The 20205-nt window shown below is 48.2% G+C and overlaps 1 protein-coding gene across 2 annotated transcripts; it reads right to left on the bottom strand.

The window, feature by feature from the left end:
* Positions 1 to 142: 142 nt before the first annotated feature.
* zgc:56304 (uncharacterized protein LOC406683 homolog) lies at positions 143 to 19373 on the bottom strand. 2 transcript variants are annotated; one of them, XM_017688252.2, is made up of 13 exons: positions 19196 to 19373; positions 17723 to 17843; positions 14649 to 14730; positions 10233 to 10406; positions 9407 to 9494; positions 9043 to 9151; positions 8706 to 8937; positions 8080 to 8181; positions 7237 to 7330; positions 4880 to 4930; positions 3421 to 3549; positions 2632 to 2750; positions 143 to 1478 (listed from the first exon to the last, which is right to left on the bottom strand). In XM_017688252.2, exons 2-13 carry the CDS (start codon positions 17815 to 17817, stop codon positions 1230 to 1232), a joined length of 1524 nt encoding a protein of 507 aa, XP_017543741.1. In that variant the 5' UTR covers positions 17818 to 17843; positions 19196 to 19373; the 3' UTR covers positions 143 to 1229. The 2 variants fall into 2 exon arrangements, with proteins under 2 accessions (XP_017543741.1, XP_037397277.1); XM_037541380.1 differs by lacking the exon at positions 17723 to 17843.
* Between the last annotated feature and the right edge of the window lie 832 nt (positions 19374 to 20205).

Raw genomic sequence — 20205 nt, 5'->3', positions numbered from 1 at the left:
GCCCTGAGACATCAACAGCAGGAAGCTGGACTCCTGTTCCACCCTGAAGACGCTGCAGAACGTGTAGAGAAGCCTTCCTGGTGGAACCGGCGGACAAAACCAAAGGAAGACCACGCAGAGAACACACGAGAAGGGGGTCTGACACGGTTGCAGATATCAGTAGTTTATTGAAAGTTGAAAACACATTCAAACTTAACCTGCTGAAGCCAAACGGGAGTAAAGGTCCAAACCCACGCAACAGAAAAATCAAAATAAAAAAAGAACTGCGAGGAGTGGAACCAAAGCTTGAGTGGAGGGGTGGAGGAGAAAGTGCAAGACAACCAAGCTTCAGAACTCTGTATCAAAAAGAGCATCCTGTTCCGGAAAACGGCCGTGCAGAGTGGTTTCAGAGATCAGAGGGGAAAAAAACAACCAACAAAAATAAAGTAGAAAATCAACTGCACACGGAGAAGAGTTCAGTACGGAATACTGCAGGTACGCAAGCTCTGCTTCAGCAAGCTGCTCGACCAGCTACTCGTAAAGTCAGACTAAAAACAAACATCTATACATAAAAAACTCCACATGAACAGTACTAATCTGGGATTATCAGGAATCAGTACCGGTAACACTGCCTTGCCATCATACGACCGACCGCCTTCTGCAATGAGTTAATTAATGCGATAACAGCTCCACTCCTGACGACTTTAGTCCTTTCGTCTTCCACAGGACGAGAGAGAGAGAGAGGAGGGGAGAGAGAGAGAGGGGGAGAGGGGGAGAGAGAGAGAAAATGGGCGAGAACAGTTTAAGGCACCACCACTGTTTTTTTTTATTAACTAACAAAATAAATAAGTTGTACAGTGAGCGTTGATTTTTTTTGAAGCTTTGATGTTCATGTCCGTTATAAAATGTGCGAGTCGACAGTTCCATGAGGAAACCCCGTCCGTGACATTCATCTTTTTTTTTGTTGTTCTACAGAAAATAAACCACGCCCCCCCTTTCCTTTTCTCTTTGCGAAGAAAAAAGAAAGAAAAAAAAGAAAGCGATGAAGATTTTGGAAAAAAACGACTCCTTTATCAGTGTGAGAGAGTGAGTTCTGTTTAGTCTTTTTCACATCAAATGGTTTCTGATGGCCGGGTCACATTCCAAAAGCCAAAAAAAGGAAAGAAAAAAATATTTGTTGTTTTTTTTTTTCGCCCATTGATGTGATTACAGAGCGCAGTTCCGGGTCCCGGATCCGTAGGGGGCGCTCCTCAGCGGCGTGCTCCGGCGAACCTGCTCTCTCCGCTCTGGCCCCCGCCTCGGCCGGAGCCCATGCCGCCGCGGGTGGAGGGGGGTCCGCGCCCGTCCCGGCCCATGCCGTTCCCCATGGGGCCTCGGGGCCCGCCGGGGCCGCGGTCTCCACGGCGTCCGTCTCCGGTGCCCCGGGTCTCCCGCTCTCGGGCCGCTCTCGTCTTTTTCTCCTCCACGTTCAGACGCACCTCGCCGCGGAACATGATGGGCTGCAGAGACGGAAACATCAGATTTCACAGGCTATTCAGAATATAGTCTGATCTAATCTTACACGCGCATCGCTTCTATATTAGCGGAGTTAAAGGTACTGACGACGTACACTGACCGCTCTAGTTTCCATCAACGCCGTTAACTCATTTCCCCGTTATGAATCTGAGAACCTCAAGGCTGAAGTTTAACTCCTCTCAGCCAGTGTTTTAGCCAAATATGCAGTTCCACCTTAAACAGTGCAGCAGTGACAGGAAGCAGAATGAAACTACGGCACTACTTAAGGTGGAACGGCAGAGTCAAACGAGCAGTTCTGTTTATTCAGTTATTTACTCCGTTAAATTATTATTGCATTTTTATTTAACATTTTCATTTTGTGCTTTTCTTCATTGTAATTAAAATGACCTACTTATTATTTCTCTCTTTTAAAACGTCTGTATCCGATTACATTCCCTATCGGAAAGTTTCAGTCCGTTCTGCATGAGCGTCGCGTCACAGTGAGAGTTTATACCGTTCAACACGGCGGAGCAGAAACTGGTCTGCAGAGGAGACGAAGTTCACGCTCTGATCTTTAAAAGACGGCGGTGGGACGGACGTCCAGCTTATGCGTCTCAGAGCACGACGTCTTCCTCTCGGCCTTCTTTAATAAGGACGTGTGAAGGACGTTTTCCTGAGTCTGACGTCATTTTAAAGCAGTTAAAAACACAATCACTGCTCACTGCTGCTCATCTCACTCTGACTGGACTCACGGGATGCTGGTCGTCATGGTAACGTTTACTCTAAGCGGTTCTCCACGCATCGCATTTTTATCTTTCTCTTCTTCCTCTGTTGCTTTTACTTTGCATTGTAAAGTGTTTTGAGTGGTATTTTTAAAGTATGACAGCTGCTATATAAATACATTAATCAGATGTTATTACATACTACAAATGTCTACATATAATGAAGTCCCTTATGTATTATATATACGCATTCATATGCAGTGAGAGTTTTCTAGTCCTAATTTTTCCCTAATCTTAATCTCAGGCACCAAGACTAAATGGTTTTGCTCTTTTATATGACCGTTTATGAAGTTAGTATATTTTGTGGTTCCTGTATTTCAGTCCTTAAAGGGTACAAAAAAAAAAAAAAAAAACACAGTAATACATTTTCTCCCACCTTGGCTCCCAGAATCCTCTGCACAGGGTCGGAGTCGTCGAAGACAACAAAGCCGAAGTTGGGCAGCTTCCCGCCGACGCCCTTCGTGTTGATGCGCATCTCCACCACATTACCAAACGCTGAGAAACACAACGCAGCCAATCAGCACCAGGAGAAACACTGACCTGAGTCCTTTTACATCCTGAGACGGTGAGGATGTTCAATCTGGGGCGGCAGGAAGTGACCTCAACCCCGAATTTTTAAATTCTAAACTTCCTCGTAAAACTATTTGAAATATTTTCATATTAATAACAATGACATTCTATATAGTTAAGATTAAGTCTAACATACTTTAAAACATGATTGGAGTTTAAATGTTAGCCGTGTTGCTAATTCTAACGTTTCTGGTATGTATGCTACACTCCTAAATAATTATGGTATGGACGGACGTCCAGCTTATGCGTCTCAGAGCACGACGTCTTCCTCTCGGCCTTCTTTAATAAGGACGTGTGAAGGACGTTTTCCTGAGTCTGACGTCATTTTAAAGCAGTTAAAAACACAATCACTGCTCACTGCTGCTCATCTCACTCTGACTGGACTCGTGGTTGTCATGGTAACGCTTACACTTAGCGGTTCTCTATGCATCGTTTTGGATCTGATTACTTGCAGAGAACATGTAAAGAGAGATTTCCATCAGACTGTTGAGTAGAGTGAGAATCAACACCTCAGTCTTGATCTGTAATGGGAACGTATTAATCGGACTGGGGAACATCTCTGCATGTAAACACAGACGCTGTAAAGAGTTCTTACTCATGAAGAAGTCCTTCAGCTCCCCCTCGTCGATGTCGTGAGGAAGATTTCCGACAAACAGCTGGTGACTGTCCGGGTAACGGACGGACCGACGGCCTTCAGACTCCCCGCCTTCAGATTCACCACGGCCTGGAAATCAATCAATGAAGCAATAAATCAATAGAGATACACGCAGTCCAGCACATCCATCCACTCAGTGCCGCACACAGCGGTCCATTACAGAACGCAGAACCTGAAACCCTCCATTCAGTTCAGGAGGCTGACTGTGTTAAAGGCCATTCATAAATGTGGTTATAACAGACTAATAACTGCATGCATGGGATCAATTACACATTATAGACACTGATCAGCGCAGAGCGACTGAGCTGTCGTACTTCCCTCATTTATCTTTAGCCGTTTGATTTTCTCCTGTTTCTCTAAAATAACTCGGCTCTGTGTGTGTGTGTGTGTATGTGTGTGTGTGTGTGAGAACCTGGACAATCTGAACTGTGTGATCTGTATTATGTTTCATATGAAAACTGACCGGCCTAACCGGAAAGAGTTTTCACCTCATCTCCTGACCACAGTCCTTTACTCTGCCTGCAGTCGCCCTCAGGGCGTCAGAGCTCAGTCCCACTGCGACGCTACAGGCAGTTAAACTGAAACTTCGTGGGTCAAAAAGCCGGGACGGGTTAAGTTTGGCGCTCTGACGTGTTCAGAGAGCAGCGCTGATGAGGGTTTGTGCCTTAGCTGTGTTGTTAATGACGCTACACTAAAAATGGTTCTTCCAGGGGTTCTTTAGTAGCAAAACAGTTTTATATAGAACTAAGAACGCTCCAAGAACCCTTGATTAAACAGTTCTCTACATGGTGAAACTGTTCATCAGACTGATGGCAAATGGTTCTAGATGGCACCAAAAAGGGTGCTGCAATTGTTACGATGTCAAGCACGTTTTCTGTCAATCTGAAGAACCCTTTCGCCATGCAAAGAACCCTTTAATCGTGCAACAGCTTCTTTGAGTGTTCATGGTTCTGTCTAGAACCATTTTCTCTAATAAAGAGGGTTCTAATGTTCTGAGAACATTAGAATCAGCAACCCAACTAACAAATAAACCCTGACCAGCGCTGCCCTCTAAACGTTACTCATTTTCTTAAGAACCCTCGGAGAACCATCTTTGAGTGTAGCAGGATGAGTGTTTCGATATATATTGACTCAGTGCAGAACGCAGTAGAACCAGCACTCAGTACTAACACAGCCAGCAGGCAGAACGGCTGGTAAAGCCTGGGCCCCTTTGGCTTTTATTGCGACAGCTGAACAGAATGAACAAGAAAAGGCAAATTAATCATTAACAGCGATCATTAATACGAAGATCCTCAGCTGGAGCTTCACGATGGTGCCGGTTCTCCTTCTGTACCGCACCGTTTTATTTCTGCCCATGTTTTTAGAGTCCGATCAGAGCAGAACTCTGACTCAAACTCACCTTTGAAGCCGAAGTAGGGTTTTCCTCCCTGAGCCTCAGACGCAGCTCCATCTGACCAGGACACAGAACACAGTCAGTCAAACAGGTTTGACCATTAACATCGTCAGGCAGGCAGGCAGGCAGGCAGGCAGACAGACAGACAGACAGACAGACAGACAGACAGACAGGAATGCAGTGCTGCCGCTGTTGGAGGCGTGAATCATTCACAGACTCGTTCAGCTGCTCCACAGTAATGCCTCATCTACTCGGGCGAGAACCGACTCGGCTGCTTCCGGCTTAGACGGTGTTTGTCTACGCATCGGTGTCATAAGCAGGAACAGACGCTGCAGTCCCCTCACAGAGCAGAGGTGACCCCCCGCATCAGAATCTTCTTCTTTCGGCTGCTCCCTTTAGGGGTCGCCACAGCGGATCATCTGCCTCCATCTTGCCCTATCCACTGCCTCCTCTACTTTCACACCAACCATCTCCATGTCCACCTTCACTACATCCATAAACCTTCTCTGAGGTCTACCTCTTCTCCTTCTGCCCGGCAGCTCCATCTCCAACATTCTTTGCCCAATATCTCCACTATTCCTCCTCAACACATGTCCAAACCATCTCAACCTGGCCTCTCTGGCTTTATCTCCAAACTGCTCCACCTTCACCGTCCCTCTGATCTGCTCATTTCTAATCTTGTCCATCCTTGTCACTCCCAACGAAAATCTCAGCATCTTCATCTCCGCCACCTCCAGCTCAGCCTCCTGTCACCTCCAGCCACCACAGATTACAATGTCATCTGCAAACATCATGGTCCATGGAGCCTCCTGCCTGACCTCATCTGTCAACCTGTCCATCACCATTGCAAACAAGAAGGGGCTCAAAGCTGATCCCTGATGTAACCCTACCTTCACCTTGAAACCATTTGTCACTCCAACTGCACACCTCACCACTGTCTCACTATCCTCATACATGTCCTGCACCACCCTAACATACTTTTCAGCTACACCCGACTTCCTCATACAGTACCACAGTTCCTCTCTTGGCACCCTATCATCTGCCTTCTCTAGATCCACAAAGACACAATGCAGCTCCTTCTGACCTTCTCTGTTCTTCTCTACCAACACTCTCAACGCAAACACTGCATCTGTGGTGCTCTTTCTGGACATGAAACCAAACTGCTGCTCACTGATCTGGACCTCTCGCCTTAGCCTTGCTTCAACAACTCTTTCCCATACCTTCATGGTGTGGCTCATCAACTTTATACCTCTGTAGTTACTGCAGTTCTGCACATCACCTCCCGCATCAGAATATAGAGTAAAAAACAAAGAAAACAAGCTTCTTATCGCCCCTCATGTCTGTAAAGAGCTTAAGAACCAACCTGAACGCTCCAGTATCCTTTAACACTGGTACCCGGCTCTATCTGCAGCATGCGTGACGCCCTCAGCGCCGTTTTCCGTGATTTGGGGGAAAACAAACCCTAACTAGCCAAACAACTCCATAAAGTAAACAACTTAAATTCCAACCTTCCAGTGATATAAATGACTCTCTACAGGCACCTTTACAAGTCCAAACAGATGACGGCAGACGGGGCGTCTCACGCCGGCTTTTGCAGATTTTTCTGCGCGACCGAAATATCGGAGACCCACACTGAACATTCAGGGATCACACAATACGACCCTTCAGCTGAACGGAGCTCAGCGAACTCCTCCTGATACCGAGACACGCAAATAAACAAACGGCTGCTGCTGCCAGTAAACTGGTAAACATGTTTCAGTGGATTTTAAAAATTGTCAGTTGGTATTTTTAGAGTTTTAAATGTTCATAAACGAACTCTGCTCATTAAAAAGCTTCGCCCCGCATGTGAGAGACTTTCTGCCCTTTTTGTTTACCGTTTGCATTTTCTTCTTTTGCGCTCTCGGTTTTCACTGGTTGTTGCAGGAATCTGCTCAGATTGAGTCACTGATCAGTTTACACCAGATTACGCTCAGTCGGGTCGAGATGGACACATTTGATGAACTCTGGTCTGAAACACGATCGGGAGGCTGTAAATCTGAGTCAGTCGACTCCGGCTGACCCAAACGTCTGCGGACTAGAGGGGACCAGCTCGGACTAGCACTGGGTTAAAGTTTAAGCTCGGATTAAGGAGCGTTTTAAGACGATGGCATCGATCGCACCATCACCAGCCTGCGGGTCACGTCTTCAGCACCAGAGTCAAAGCTATGATTATTAAAGACACACACAGTGTTTAACAGCCATCTCGAGAGGGTATCTGACCACCTGTCTGGAGCTTTAGACGCCTGTAAATGGTGCAGGTATCAACCAGTTTTAACCTCCTGACTGACGTAACACTAATTCCTGCTGGGGGCGCTGTGTTGTACCTGGTCTGGGTCCTCGTGGAGTGAATCCAGGCCTCTCCCGCCGCTGGTCTCTCGGCAGTGGAGCCTGAGCGTCCTGCTTCACCTCCACACGGGGCTGAGACAGAGAGGACGGGGGGTAAGAGAGTTATTATGAATCATTAACAGGTTACAGGAACTTCTCTTTCCTAGTCACCTAAAAATAAGGGTTCTCTAAAGAAACTGCTCTATATAGAACCATGAACACTCAGAACGCTTTCCACAATTAAAGGGCTCTTCGCTTCGTGAAATGGTTCCTCAGACGGATGGAGAACATGTTGTTCATAGTTATATAATTGCACCAAACTGGGTTCTTCTACTGTAACAAGCCTAATAACAACAGAACAAAGAACCTTTTTTGGCCTTTCAGCACTTTGATCAACCTGAAGGTAAGGCAGGTTTATTTATGCAGCACCTTTCACACACGGTCATTAAACGTGCTTTAGAAAGGAGAAGATACAGAGTCAGAAGACAGAGATGAATAAAAAAAGACATTAAAGCCATAATATAACAAGATTAAAGCTAATTTAAAGGAGAAATCATTCAATTAAAAACCTAATTAGAAATTTAATTAGGACAGTTAAATAAAACAATTAAATAAACTGAAAGAATCCTTTAACGATGGAAAGGGTTCTCCGAGCACTGAAGGTTTCATACATAACTATTTTCTTCACTAAAGAACCCCTGAACCATCTTTAAGTGTGTGGTGAGAACCGTTCGTCAGATGCAGGTTCCAGCATGAGAACCATCACAATACTGAAGTCCGACTCCACCCAGCACTGCCTGAGCCGTGAGTGGTCACACTATAATGACCCACGTGAGACCCACCTGTACACTGGGGGCTTTAACCACGTGTGGGGGGATTCCAGAAGCAGGCAGAGCTCCGCTGGGTGGCAGATTCTTACTGGTCACTGAAGCCCAGGAGAAGGTCTGCAGGGATGATGCACCAATGAGACACTACTCTCAATTATTCACTCACTCACTCAGCCCCACCACCCACCCTCCCAGAGCTGTTCACAGTGGTGGTGATAGGAACCAGACGTCCCCCTCTAAAAGCTCCTCACAGTGGGGGTGATGGGAACCAGACGTCCATCTAAAAGCTCCTACAGAAATTCCTACATGAACTGGTTCTGAATTCACTGCCTGATGACTGAGACGCTGTTTTATGAGAGTTTAGAGAACTTCAACTCCATTCATGGTGGAGGGAGACATGCAGGGCGCTGTGCGGCAAAATAGTCCCCAAAGAAAACTCATTATTCCAGATTTTCCACTGTTTTCCATCATCAACATTCCATATAAGCTCAGAAGACTCGTGTAGGTTCTCTGGTGGTTCTGGATGGTAAATAAAGTGTCTATATCTGTGTTGTAGTCATGGCGACGCCTGGTTCCCATCACCACCACTGTAAAGACGTCTGACCCGTTTCACACCAAACCTGTCTGTGCGTTTGTCTGACCTTGGGTGGCTCTGGCGTCTGAGGGGGCGGAGTTGGGGCTGGAACAGGAGTGGGGGCTTTCTCCTCCGGCTCTTCTGGAAGCTTCTCTTCCACGTCAGGCTCCGCCTCCTCGACCTGCAGCTCCGCCTCTGGGCTAAGCTCCACCTCTGCCTCCTGACTGGCTTCTGGTTCTGGCTGAGCCTCAGGCTCCGCCTCTGGCACCACCTCCTCCTGCTGCTCCTCCACTCCGTTACTGTGGGACACAGTCGAGGAAGAAGCGGCGGTGAGAAAAGAGGCGGCTCGAAAGAAAAAAGCCATAAAAATAAACGAGGAGTAAATATCGCAGCAGCGTGTGTACCTGACCGGAGGAGGCTCGTAGTAAGCAGCTCCAGCAGAACAGTCCTGAGTAGGTTCAGGAGAGGCGTGAGCCTCCACCTGCTCCTCCTCAGCCTCCTCCTCCTCAGACTCTACAGGAGACAAAGAAAAACGTTATTAAAGAGGTTTTTATTATAAAAGCTCCACTCAAGTCTTACACACACACACACACAGACGGGTGGGCTTTTCAGACAAGTCTGATGATCTGAAACATTTAAATAATTCAGACGCCACTCACTGCCTCACTTTCTCGGTGCTACACTAAACCCAGGTTTGACGAACACAGAGCCCAAGACAAACAGACCAGTTCTGAACGTCACTAATGACTGTGCGTATAGAGTAACTACCTCCCAGCTCCGCCTCCGAATCTCCGAACAGCTCCTCCTCGTAGCGGAAGATGTCGTTGTGCACGTAGAACTTATTCACAGCTGAGCCCTGAGAGAGAGAGAGAGAGAGAGAGAGAGAGAGAGAGAGAGAGAGAGAGAGAGATTAGAGCCTTCAACTCCTCTCAGTAGAGCAGCTCTGACAGCCGTCTGTAAACTGTACATGACTCAGGAACAAAACCAAATGCATTTAAAATTGTTTCTGTAACGTCATAAATATAATAAACACGTTTACTGCGCAACGGCTACTCAGCCTGCAGGAGAACCTCAGGAGCCGTATCACAGAACCACCTTAACTCTGAAATCTATTCCAGATTATCTCCTCATTAACTCCAGATGGGAGATGTTTTTCTCTTCTAACTCTGCGTTTTAAACATCTCAGACGCTGCCGACTCGAACTCCACCGCCCCTCTGATCTCCTTCCTGTGTTAATGTAGATGATGGAGTATTACAGTGATGGAGGTGAATAATGAGGAGGCGGAGCTAAACGGGTGTCTGTTTATTAGGAGGAGGAACGTTAGCGCGCTCAGCTAAAGTGTTTGGGAAATGGAGACTGAAACTGGGGAGCGGGCGACGCTCTGATCAACGGCAGGGGGCGCTTCAGTTTTGTTGGACCTTTTTAAATCAGTGAAGGTAGCCAAGGTTAGCTGCTTATGGTTAGCGGGGCGCTTATGGTCAGTTGCTAGGCAACAGGTGTGACACTTGATTGTCACCTTTGATAAAATAAGAAGAAACAGACAGAGAAACAGACAGAGAAACAGAGAGAGAGGGAGAGAGACAGAGAGACCACCTCAGGCGCGAGGACGAAGGTCTGCATGAATCTCCTCATGGGACGACCGCTGTTGGACAGTTCGCCCATCACCTGGACCACCACGCCGTCCCCCAGCGTCGCGTGGGCGTCAACATGGCGGATCTTAGTGTGACACTCACTGAACTGCAGAGACATCACCTTCTTATGGATCTCCTGAAACACACCCACACAGAGACACACCCACACCACCGTCAGGGTTAAGTTAAGTTAAGTGATACATTTTTAATCCTACAACCGGGGAAATTCACACACACACTAGGGGGCAGTGAGCACACTTGCCCGGAGCGGTGGGCAGCACTATCCGCAGCGCCCGGGGAGCAGTTGGGGGTTAGGTGTCTTGCTCAAGGACAACTCAGTCATGAACTGTCGGCACTGGGGATTGAACCGGCAACCTTCCGGTCACAGGGCCAGTTCCCCTGACCTCCAGCCCACCACTGCCCCCTTAACAAAAAACAATCACTACAAAAGGTGGAAGAAAACGCAGTGCAGTGATTAAAGGCACTTAACGACCCATAACTGCAGAAAATCAGAGTCAGTAATCAGATCAACACGTTTACACGCCCGAGTAATCAGATAAAGGGAAACTCCGCGTTGACACGAGCCAGACAGATTTCTGCTGTACAGCCAGCCGATAAACTCACAGAAGACGTGACGTTAAAGTCGAACCTCCGGCCGCAGTTTTTAAAATAAATCTTTAATAAGAATATTTAACCCCTTCAGCACGTATTGGGTTTCAGCATCGCTCCCAAAGCGTTTCGCTCCGCTCAACTACAAACTAAAACCCAAACACGGTCTAAACCAAAACTCAGGAAACCAACAGTTCACTCTTCAAACGGCCTGGAACTGAACGGAAAACCCAAACGAGACACAGGCAAGAACCTCAGAGCCACAATAACCTCGGCACGAAGATTCACTCCATCAAAGCTCCCAGCAGTGCCGGTCCGCCGGTCTGTTACAGGATCGTTCAGATCACAGTACTGGAACAGACCAAGACTACTCAGGGATTTAGAGAACCTAATAACACGCAGACTTTAATAACCGCCATCGGATCCGAAACGGGTCCAGCACTGCGGCCGAAAGGGCAGCGGTTACAGTTTTCGGTTTAAACTCGTCTGAGCAGCTTTACGCTGGAATATTTGACTTCTCTGATGATAAAGGCTCTAAAAGTGGAAACATCCACCTTAATATCACCGCGCCAACCTACGGAACGTTTTCAGGCACTGCTTATCGCGGCCGCACTGAAGAACTGAGACGTCACTTAATTTACGTTCTGAATTTTGTGAACTGCTGCATCCTCGCTACTAAAATCCAAGGGAATTCCGCTGCTTCTGGCAACCCTAACCAGGCTGCTGAGACTGTGTCAGACGGAGGAGAGCAGAGGAAACGAATGCGCTGTTTGACCAACATCATAAACCGACACAAACCTGATCAATCCCGACGCACAGCAGCGCGACTTCATACAGAGCTACTCCAACGGCTTTTCCGTTTTAAAATGCTCTATTAAACGTCCTGGAGCCTCCCGCCAGAAGACTGGATGATCTGGACTAAAACTCCGGACCTCAATTTCTAGGAAATAATCAGTTGCAATAGTCTGAAAATTCATAATTACAACCCCTGGCAAAAATGATGGAATCACCACTCTTTCCGTAGAAAAAAGTTAATCCCAGAGACGTGCCACAAAACCTTTCAAAATTCCAACCTTCCGGCATTAAGAAAATAAAAAAAAGAAATTAATATAATTGTAGTAGTCGGTCACAACTGTTTGTAGATCAAGTAGAGGAAAAATACGGAATCACTGAATTCTGAGGAAAATATTATGGAATCGCTCTGCAGTTCTAAAACAAACACCTGGATCAGATTAAATCTGCCGATTAGTCGAGTTAGAAAAGAGTGCGCACACCTTGGAGAGCTGCGGCACTAAGTGGATTGACGTGACTCGTGGCTCCAACACGAGATGTCAGTAGAAACAAAGGAGAGAATTATAAAACTTCCTCAAGAAGGTAAATCATCATGAAATGTCGTGAAAGATGCTGGTTGTTCCCAGTCAGCTGTGTCTAAAATCTTGACCAAGTCCAAACAAGATGGGAAGGTTGTAAAAGGGAAGCACACAGGTAGAGCAAGGAAAACATCAACACGTCAGGATAGGAAACTCAAAGCACGAGGTCCTGAAAACTGAAAATGCCCAACGAAACAAACGGGCGGAAACGGGAGCCGGTGTCTGTGACCGAACTGTAAGAAATGGGATCTATATCCAGGAAAGCAGTCATTAACATGTAAACAGAGAAGAACGAGGTCACAGTGGGCTGAAGTAGTCACGGACCGTGGATGACCGGAGTAATCTTGAGTGATGAATGGCGAGTCTGTGTTGGTCGAGGTGATGATGCTGGAGCTTGTTTGGTGCCGGTCCAATGAAATTTATGATGACTGCCTGAAGAAAATGTGCAAATTTCCACAGTCACTGATGATCTGGGACGGCATGTCGGGTAAAGGCAGGAGGTGATGAATGCCAATAATAAACGGCAAAGTCTACACGGAAATTCCATCAGCTGAGAGGACGTTTGGTGGGGATGACATCTTGCCGCAGGGCAAAGGTCATGAAAACTTTCCTTCAAGAAAACACGTCAACGGCATGGCCTGCAAATACCCCAGATCTCAATCCAGCTGAAAATCTCTGGTGGGAATTGAGGAAAATGGTCAGTGACAAGGCTCCAACCTGCAAAGCTGATCTGGCAACAGCAGTAACAGACAGCTGGAGACGGACTGATGAACACTTCCTCATTAAGTCCACGCCTCAGAGAATTCACACTGTTAGAAAAGCCAGAGGTGGTGCAGCAAAGTACTAATGGTGCCGTGTTCTTCTCATGATTCCATAATAGTTTCCTCAGAATTCAGTGATTCCATATTTCTTTCCTCTACTTGATCTACAAACAGCTGTGACCGACTACAACAATTATATTTATTCCATTTTTTATTGTTTCCTTAAAGCCAGAAGGCTGGAATTTAAAAAAAAGGTTTTGTGGCATGTCTCTGGGATTTTTTTCCACAAAATTAAACCACTGAAAGATCTTCCTCCAAGAGTGGTGATTCCATCATTTTTGCCAGAGGCTGTAGAAACTTTCCCCAAGTCGTTTAGCCCTGTCTGTCATCACGGGGGAATTCTGCAACCCTAGCCAGGCAGCCGGGACTGCGGGGTTGTGTCAGTGATGAGCAGCAGAGGCCACAGAGCTCAGAGAGGAAAGAAGCGCTTGACTAACATCACAAACCGATAAAAACCGATTTCAGAAAAGCCGGAGAAGGACAAGTCGTGCGGATTATCCGAATATCATATTCACTGAACTTTACGGAAGATTTCTTCCGCGTCGGTTCAAACGACGAGCGCAGAACAGCAGCAGCTCCAAGTCTCTGAGCTGTCGAAGTCTTCAGCTCGTCAGAGCGCCGTCCAGCGAACCAGCATCTCAGACCTGCTCACTCAGGCTTTTCACGCTGACTGCCAGGTAAGATGAAAGAGGGAAGCGCCGTCCCGAGAGCGCCTGATCTCAGTACGAGAGCCTGAAAGGCCTTGGCAGCGGCTGGACACTCCACGCCAGTAAATATTTGAGTCTGATCAGGGGTCAGATTCCCTGACGTCCGTCCACCGGGACAGGGCACGGCTGCCCAGCACGCCCGTAACCATGGAAACGCCACCGTATCCAAGAGAGTTAATAGATCACAAGCGTTGTTTACATTTCGTCGCCGCACGAAGAAAAACAGACGCCTCCCAAACGGCGAGTTTACAGGAGAAACGAGAGAGTGACCCTAACGTACAGCGTGAACCAACGAGGAGAGTTTATTCGTCCAGGGCCTCCGCGCTCAGACGCCGCGGAGGACAAACACGGACGTGATCCGCCTGCTCTTACTAAAACACCCATAACCAGCGGTGAGAACGTTTTTCACAGCTTTCCAAAGTCACATCGTGAAGATGGAAGGTTTGGTTCCCACAGCTCTCAAATGGTTCTGTGTGGAACCTTTGTGAAAATGTTCCGTGTCTAGAGGAACCCTTTCTGGTGCTGCACAGAACCATTTTCACAGAGGTTCTGAACAGAAACACTGCCTTTACCAAGAACCACTGAATAGCCGCTGGAAACGTCCGACACTCGTCAGCTTCTTGGCCTCGTAGCTGCAGCAGTAAAGCCAAAGAAGAGACGCCTCTAAACTGACCGACTACGTTGAGGATAAAAGGGAAAAAACGAGGAAACCCAATTTTCCAGTGTCCCACTCCTTTTCCGTAGCTTCCCGTCAGGCCGCTCTGCAGGCGCCGTTAATCGGACTGAGGGGATATTTTTAGAATAAAGGAGAAGAAAGAGCTTCACAGAGCGACGGTCACTGTTCCCCCGTCGCAGAGGAACATCTACTCACAGCCTGGCCGTAGACGGCCTCCTCGGGTTTACCGCTGCCATCCAGACCGCCGTGCACGTACGAGGAGTTCCTGCCGTAGAACCTGAGAGAAAAACAGGATAAAAGACAATCGGGTAAAAGAATTTTTAAACAAAAGCAAAGGCATCACGTCAAAAGGCTCTGACTGGATTTGCTTGAAGGCCTGTAATAAACTCGACACAGGAGAGGGTTTCAGAGTTTATGAACCCGACGTTCGCGTCACTCGTGGTCATATGACCGCAGGGCACCGAGAGCCGATGATGCCATGACTATGAAGTATGACGCCGTAATAATCGTCCCTTTCACTTTCGCTTTTCTGACGGACTCAGTGAGTAAACGTACGAGAGACGCCAACATCGTCCATATTTCTGAGGAGCAGTGTTGACCCTCTACTGCACAATGTTGCCTCAGGGCAACACTCAATTTCCCCCCTTTACAACAACAGTACACACATTTAAAGACACCAGTGGGGGTAACAATAAACAGATGTGTTTGAGGAGGTCAATAAAAAGCATGTACTTGGTCAGACAACCATGGTAGTGGGCAAAATATCCATTTTTTTGTGGTAAGACAAAGACAATATTTTTGCCAATCCGATTGAATACAATCAGACGAGAGATCCAGACTGAGGTGTTTATTCTCACTCTACTCAACAATTTGATGAAAACCTCAGTTTACATGCTCACGACAAGTAATTCAATCCAAAAATTACACGCATGTGGAGAACCGCTTAGAGTAAACGTTACCATGACAACCAGCATCACGAGTCCAGTCAGAGTGAGATGAGCAGCAGTGAGCAGTGATTGTGTTTTTAACTGCTTTAAAATGACGTCAGACTCAGGAAAACGTCCTTCAGACGTCCTTATTAAAGAAGGCCGAGAGGAAGACGTCGTGCTCTGAGACGCATAAGCTGGACGTCCGTCCCACCGCCGTCTTTTAAAGATCAGAGCATGAACTTCGTCTCCTCTGCAGACCAGTTTCTGCTCCGCCGTGTTGAACGGGATAAACTCTCACTGTGACGCGACGCTCAGGCAGAACGGAATTAAACTTTCCGATAGGGAATGTAATCGGATTCAGGCGTTTACACGGATATTATTCTGCTATTTAATGGGATATTTATAGGATTAGCCACCTCGATCAGATAAAAATTGTATTCCAAATGGCCTCAATCGGAGGAGACAATTCCGACTGAGGTGTTCACATGGCTGTATTCTATTCCCGATTGAGCTATTAGTCTGATTATTAACGGATTACTGGGCTGCATGTAAACGTGGCTACTGTGCGACAGTGGAACGGATTTAGCCAGTCACAAGCCAGGCCTCACTACTACACTACACTACAGGGAACACGGCTCTATATCATTTTTCCCCTTTGTCGTATAATGTCGCCTCAAGGCAACATAATCCAAAAGGACCCCAGGAGGCACTTTTTTTCCCCTTTTGTTTGTTTTTTAATTTAATTGTGTCTGAATAAATAAATCAAGGACCATTTTATCAGATAAACTGACCTCTTGAATCCCTCTCATAGCGCCTGCAGTAAAGGGTTAAATATCAATAAGCCGCTGAGAGACCGAGTAGAACAGACAGGCGCATTTAAAGGACACGAATCACAGAGAACAGTCCGGTTTGGATGTCGCTGCTGTCGGAGCGAAACCTCGTATCTCCAAAACGGTAACTTCCCAGGAGAAGGAAAAAGCCTGCTCTACTTTTAATGTTAGTCAATGGAACCAGATGTTCCTCCAAGTCATTTTGGACCGTTTCTTTTAACCCATTCATCATAAAGTTCACACACAAAGCTCCGCCCTCTCCTGCTAGGGTCATAAGGAGTGTTTGCGCCTAGACTGCTTTCTGAATGAGGCTCAACACAGGGCACCAATCAGAACTGAGCTCATTTACATACAGACTTAAAGGCACAGTATTAAAAACTGCCTGTTCAAGTCCAAGAGAAGGAGAGGCTGGAAAACAGTCCTGTAGAGACGAATTCTGGGGCATAAAACTGCACAAATGTTAAAAGTGGGCCTTAAAATAAACAACAGAACGCAAGACACGAGCCTTTTTAACCGAGCTCACGACAGACCTTCGCCACAGTCACCACGTCCGGCTGTAAGTACCAGTGTTCCCGAACTTCCTCCTGCAGCGTTAACAGACCGGTTTTCAGCCTCGCTCTAAAATCTTCTGGCCTCAGCGCCGCTAACAGGTGAGCAGTTACCTCAGCAACATTCGCTCTCCAGTGCAGTTTCTCTTTTTTGATTGGTTACCTCATTAAAAGTGACATGACGAGCGGAGCTTTGAACACACAGCTGCTGTGTAGTCGTCTTGCAGGAGTGTCGATGGTTTATTTGGGGCATCGTCGCCCAAAAGTACTGTGGCTGTTGTTAAAGTAGCGCTGGGCAACACGACAATATTTTATCGGTGTTGTAATCGATCGTCACAGTCCACGTTTCTGAGCATGACCTGGATATCATCAGGGCTTAAACACTGACCGGCTACACGCTTGATCACGAGATGGGCGTAATTAGGCCTGATTAACTGGACCTGATGAAGCGCAGACTGTAAAACGCTGAGGAAAGCCACTGTAGCTGCTGGTTCGGTACCATTAGAGCATGTTTATGTAGCATTTATACACACATGTATACCGTTTATATACTACAGGTCCTGTTTCGACTGTTCCATCTAATCGGGTGCCAAAAGACTCGATGCTGTGATGCGTACGACGTGAAGCAGTCCTGAAATATCATAACATTCAGGTCCTAAACTGAAGGTGCACAGCTAACCTCCATCTGCAGAACGTATCTGGTTCCCTGCGCTGAGTAAAAGAACAGAGGAACCCCTGAAGCTCGTTTATAATCAGGCGCTGCCTCTTCACTGGACCTGCTGTCCACTGTGCTGCGGAGACGCGGCCGACTGAGACGTCCCTGGGAAACGAGCTGATCTGAAGCCCTCAGTGATGATCTCTGGTCTTCAGATCTCCACACAGCACACGGTACCAGTTAAAGAGCCGAGACGGTGTTAGAACACCTTCTGATGAGGTTTCCACAACGTTCCGTCTCCACTCACCTGTGCAGGTAGTCAGGTGCTTTGTTGAGGAGTGTGTAGTACTGCCTCACAAACTCGCGCCCTACGAGCAAGGGGCTGGGTTTCTCCATCACCATCTCTTTCAGGTAGACAGGTTAGGATGCTGGAACACAAGAGGAACACATGAGGAACATAGAACATAAAGGGAACACCAGAGGAACATAAGAGGAACGCAAGAGGAAGACATGGGGAATGTACGGAGAACATAGGGAAGACATGGGGAACACAAGTGGAACATAACGGGAACGTAACAGGAACACAAGGGGAACATAAAGGGAAGACACTGGGGAAAATAAGGACATGGGGAACAGAAGGGGAACATAGTGAGAACATGGTGAACACAGGAACAATACAGTGAGAACCCATGGGGGACACAGGGAGAACATGGGGAGAACACAGGAACAACACACTGAGAACCCATGGGGGACACAGGGAGAACATGGTGAACACAGGAACAACACATTGAGAACCCAGGGAGAACCCATGGGGAGAACACAGGGAGAACCCATGGGGAGAACACAGAGAGAACCCATGGGGAGAACACAGAGAGAACCCATGGGGAGAACACAGAGAGAACCCATGGGGAACGCAGGGAGAACACGGGGAGAACCCATGGGGAACGCAGGGGTCGTTATCAGGCCGGGCCCGGGAGCGCCAGAGAACAATGGGCGGCCGTCAGAGACTCGGCGGCGCTCAGGCCTCACTTCCCCTCGGAGAGACGGCGCTAAGCCCTCCGGTCCGAGCCGAGCGGGACAGGGGAAACGGGCCCGGCTGGCCGGTTCGGCCCAAACGGAGAAAAGCGGTCGGTCCATCAAAGAAACCACGCGATTAAAAGGTCGATTCTCCGGCTTCTCGCTGGAATCTCGCCGTTCCACCTTAAACGGCGCAGCACCAACATCATGAGTCGCCTGTTACTGCCGCGCCGTTTAAGGTGGAACGGCGAGATTCGGACCAGAAGCTGGGGGGTCGGAAAGTCGGCTCCAGGCCCGGTCTGGAAGGCGCGCGTCCCGCTGATGTGAGCGACAGAGGGCGGTTCTGCCCCCGCGGACGGTCCGCGGTGCTCGCCTGGGTCAGTGCGCAGTTCTACAGCGGAGAGAAGCGAAAGCGAAGAGCGCAACGCACTTACAGCGCGGAGCTAACGCTAAAGCTAACGTCGCGGACGGCACGGCGGGCTGTAATCCCGCTCGGCGCGGCCAGGCCGGTCCGGGCCGGCCGCCCTGTCGAGCGAGGGCCGCGGCTGTAGTTCAGCGGGCGATCCGAGGGGAAACGGGGAACAGCGAGCCCGGCGGAGAGCGGCGAGCGGGGGGCGCCGGATCCGGCAGCGTGCGCTCTCAGACAAAGCAGCAGCGCTAGCCTGAGGAAGCTAACCCGCTAACCGCCGGACCAGCCGCGCACCGAGCGGAGAACCGCGGCCGGACGGTGCTGCGGGTCCCCGCGTGCTTCGCTGAGGTTTACCGATGCTCCGTGTCGCCGATGCGCCGCTGGATGCTCCGCGTCTCTCGGGCTCGCGTGTCTCTCAGTGCTGTGCCGAGTTCGGCTGTGCGTCGCTCTCAGCGCTCCGGCGTCTCGCCCCCTGCAGCGCGCGCAGGGAAACCCACACACAAGCCGAGCCGGCGGTGCTGCGCTGTCACCCGCACCCCGCCGAATCGTGCACCCCGCAGCTTCCGCTCGCAATCTGATTGGAGGAGAAGAGGAACCTGAGCTGTCGATCAGCGGCCGTGGGCGGGGCACCTTCTTATTATAACGCAGTTGTTGTTGTTGTTGTTGTTCTTCCTCCTCCTATTATTATTATTATTATTATTATTATTATTTAATTTTTTTATTTATTTTTTTTCCTGCCGGATTTTATGTCCGCTAACTCGTCCCGCACCCTCGGTTTTATCAGTGGTTTGCTTTGCCAGCAGCTTTTTGATCGTTTGACTGTTTTCATACAGCTGAATGATTGTGTGTGCAAAAGTTTGTGCACTCCACTTACTGATACAAATACACTAGAAACATCCAAACATCTGTAAGCCATAGTAGCTGCCTAGAAACATCCTAGCAACCACCTGGGATGACACAGCAACCGCCTGCTGAACAACACCCTAGTAACTACCAGGGCTACCTTAGCAACTGCCTAGCAAACACCCAAGCAACCACACAGCAACAGCCTAGCAACCACTTAGCAACCACCTGGGATACAATTGGCAACTGCCTAGCAGCTCCCTAGCAACCACCTGTGCTATCTTAGCAACCACCTAGTGACACTTTATTCATCTTAAACAATAAATGTTCAACATTCTGCAGCCCCTTCATCTTCACATCGGATGGACAGTGAAAATGACCACACCACAAAGAGCACGACGCAAATTTTCAAACCTTTATTATCTGGAAAACTGTGATGACCGCTGATATGACCTTCATCAGTCAGGCGCTTTAGGCTTCAGGTGTTTCGGAAGCTGAACAGCTGCAGCTCCGCACACTGC

The sequence above is a fragment of the Pygocentrus nattereri genome, chromosome 9 (genome assembly GCF_015220715.1).
Source record: "Pygocentrus nattereri isolate fPygNat1 chromosome 9, fPygNat1.pri, whole genome shotgun sequence".
Lineage (NCBI taxonomy): Eukaryota > Metazoa > Chordata > Actinopteri > Characiformes > Serrasalmidae > Pygocentrus > Pygocentrus nattereri.
The sequence above is the reverse complement of the archived record's forward strand: the minus strand, read 5'-3'. Positions and strand labels throughout refer to the sequence as shown.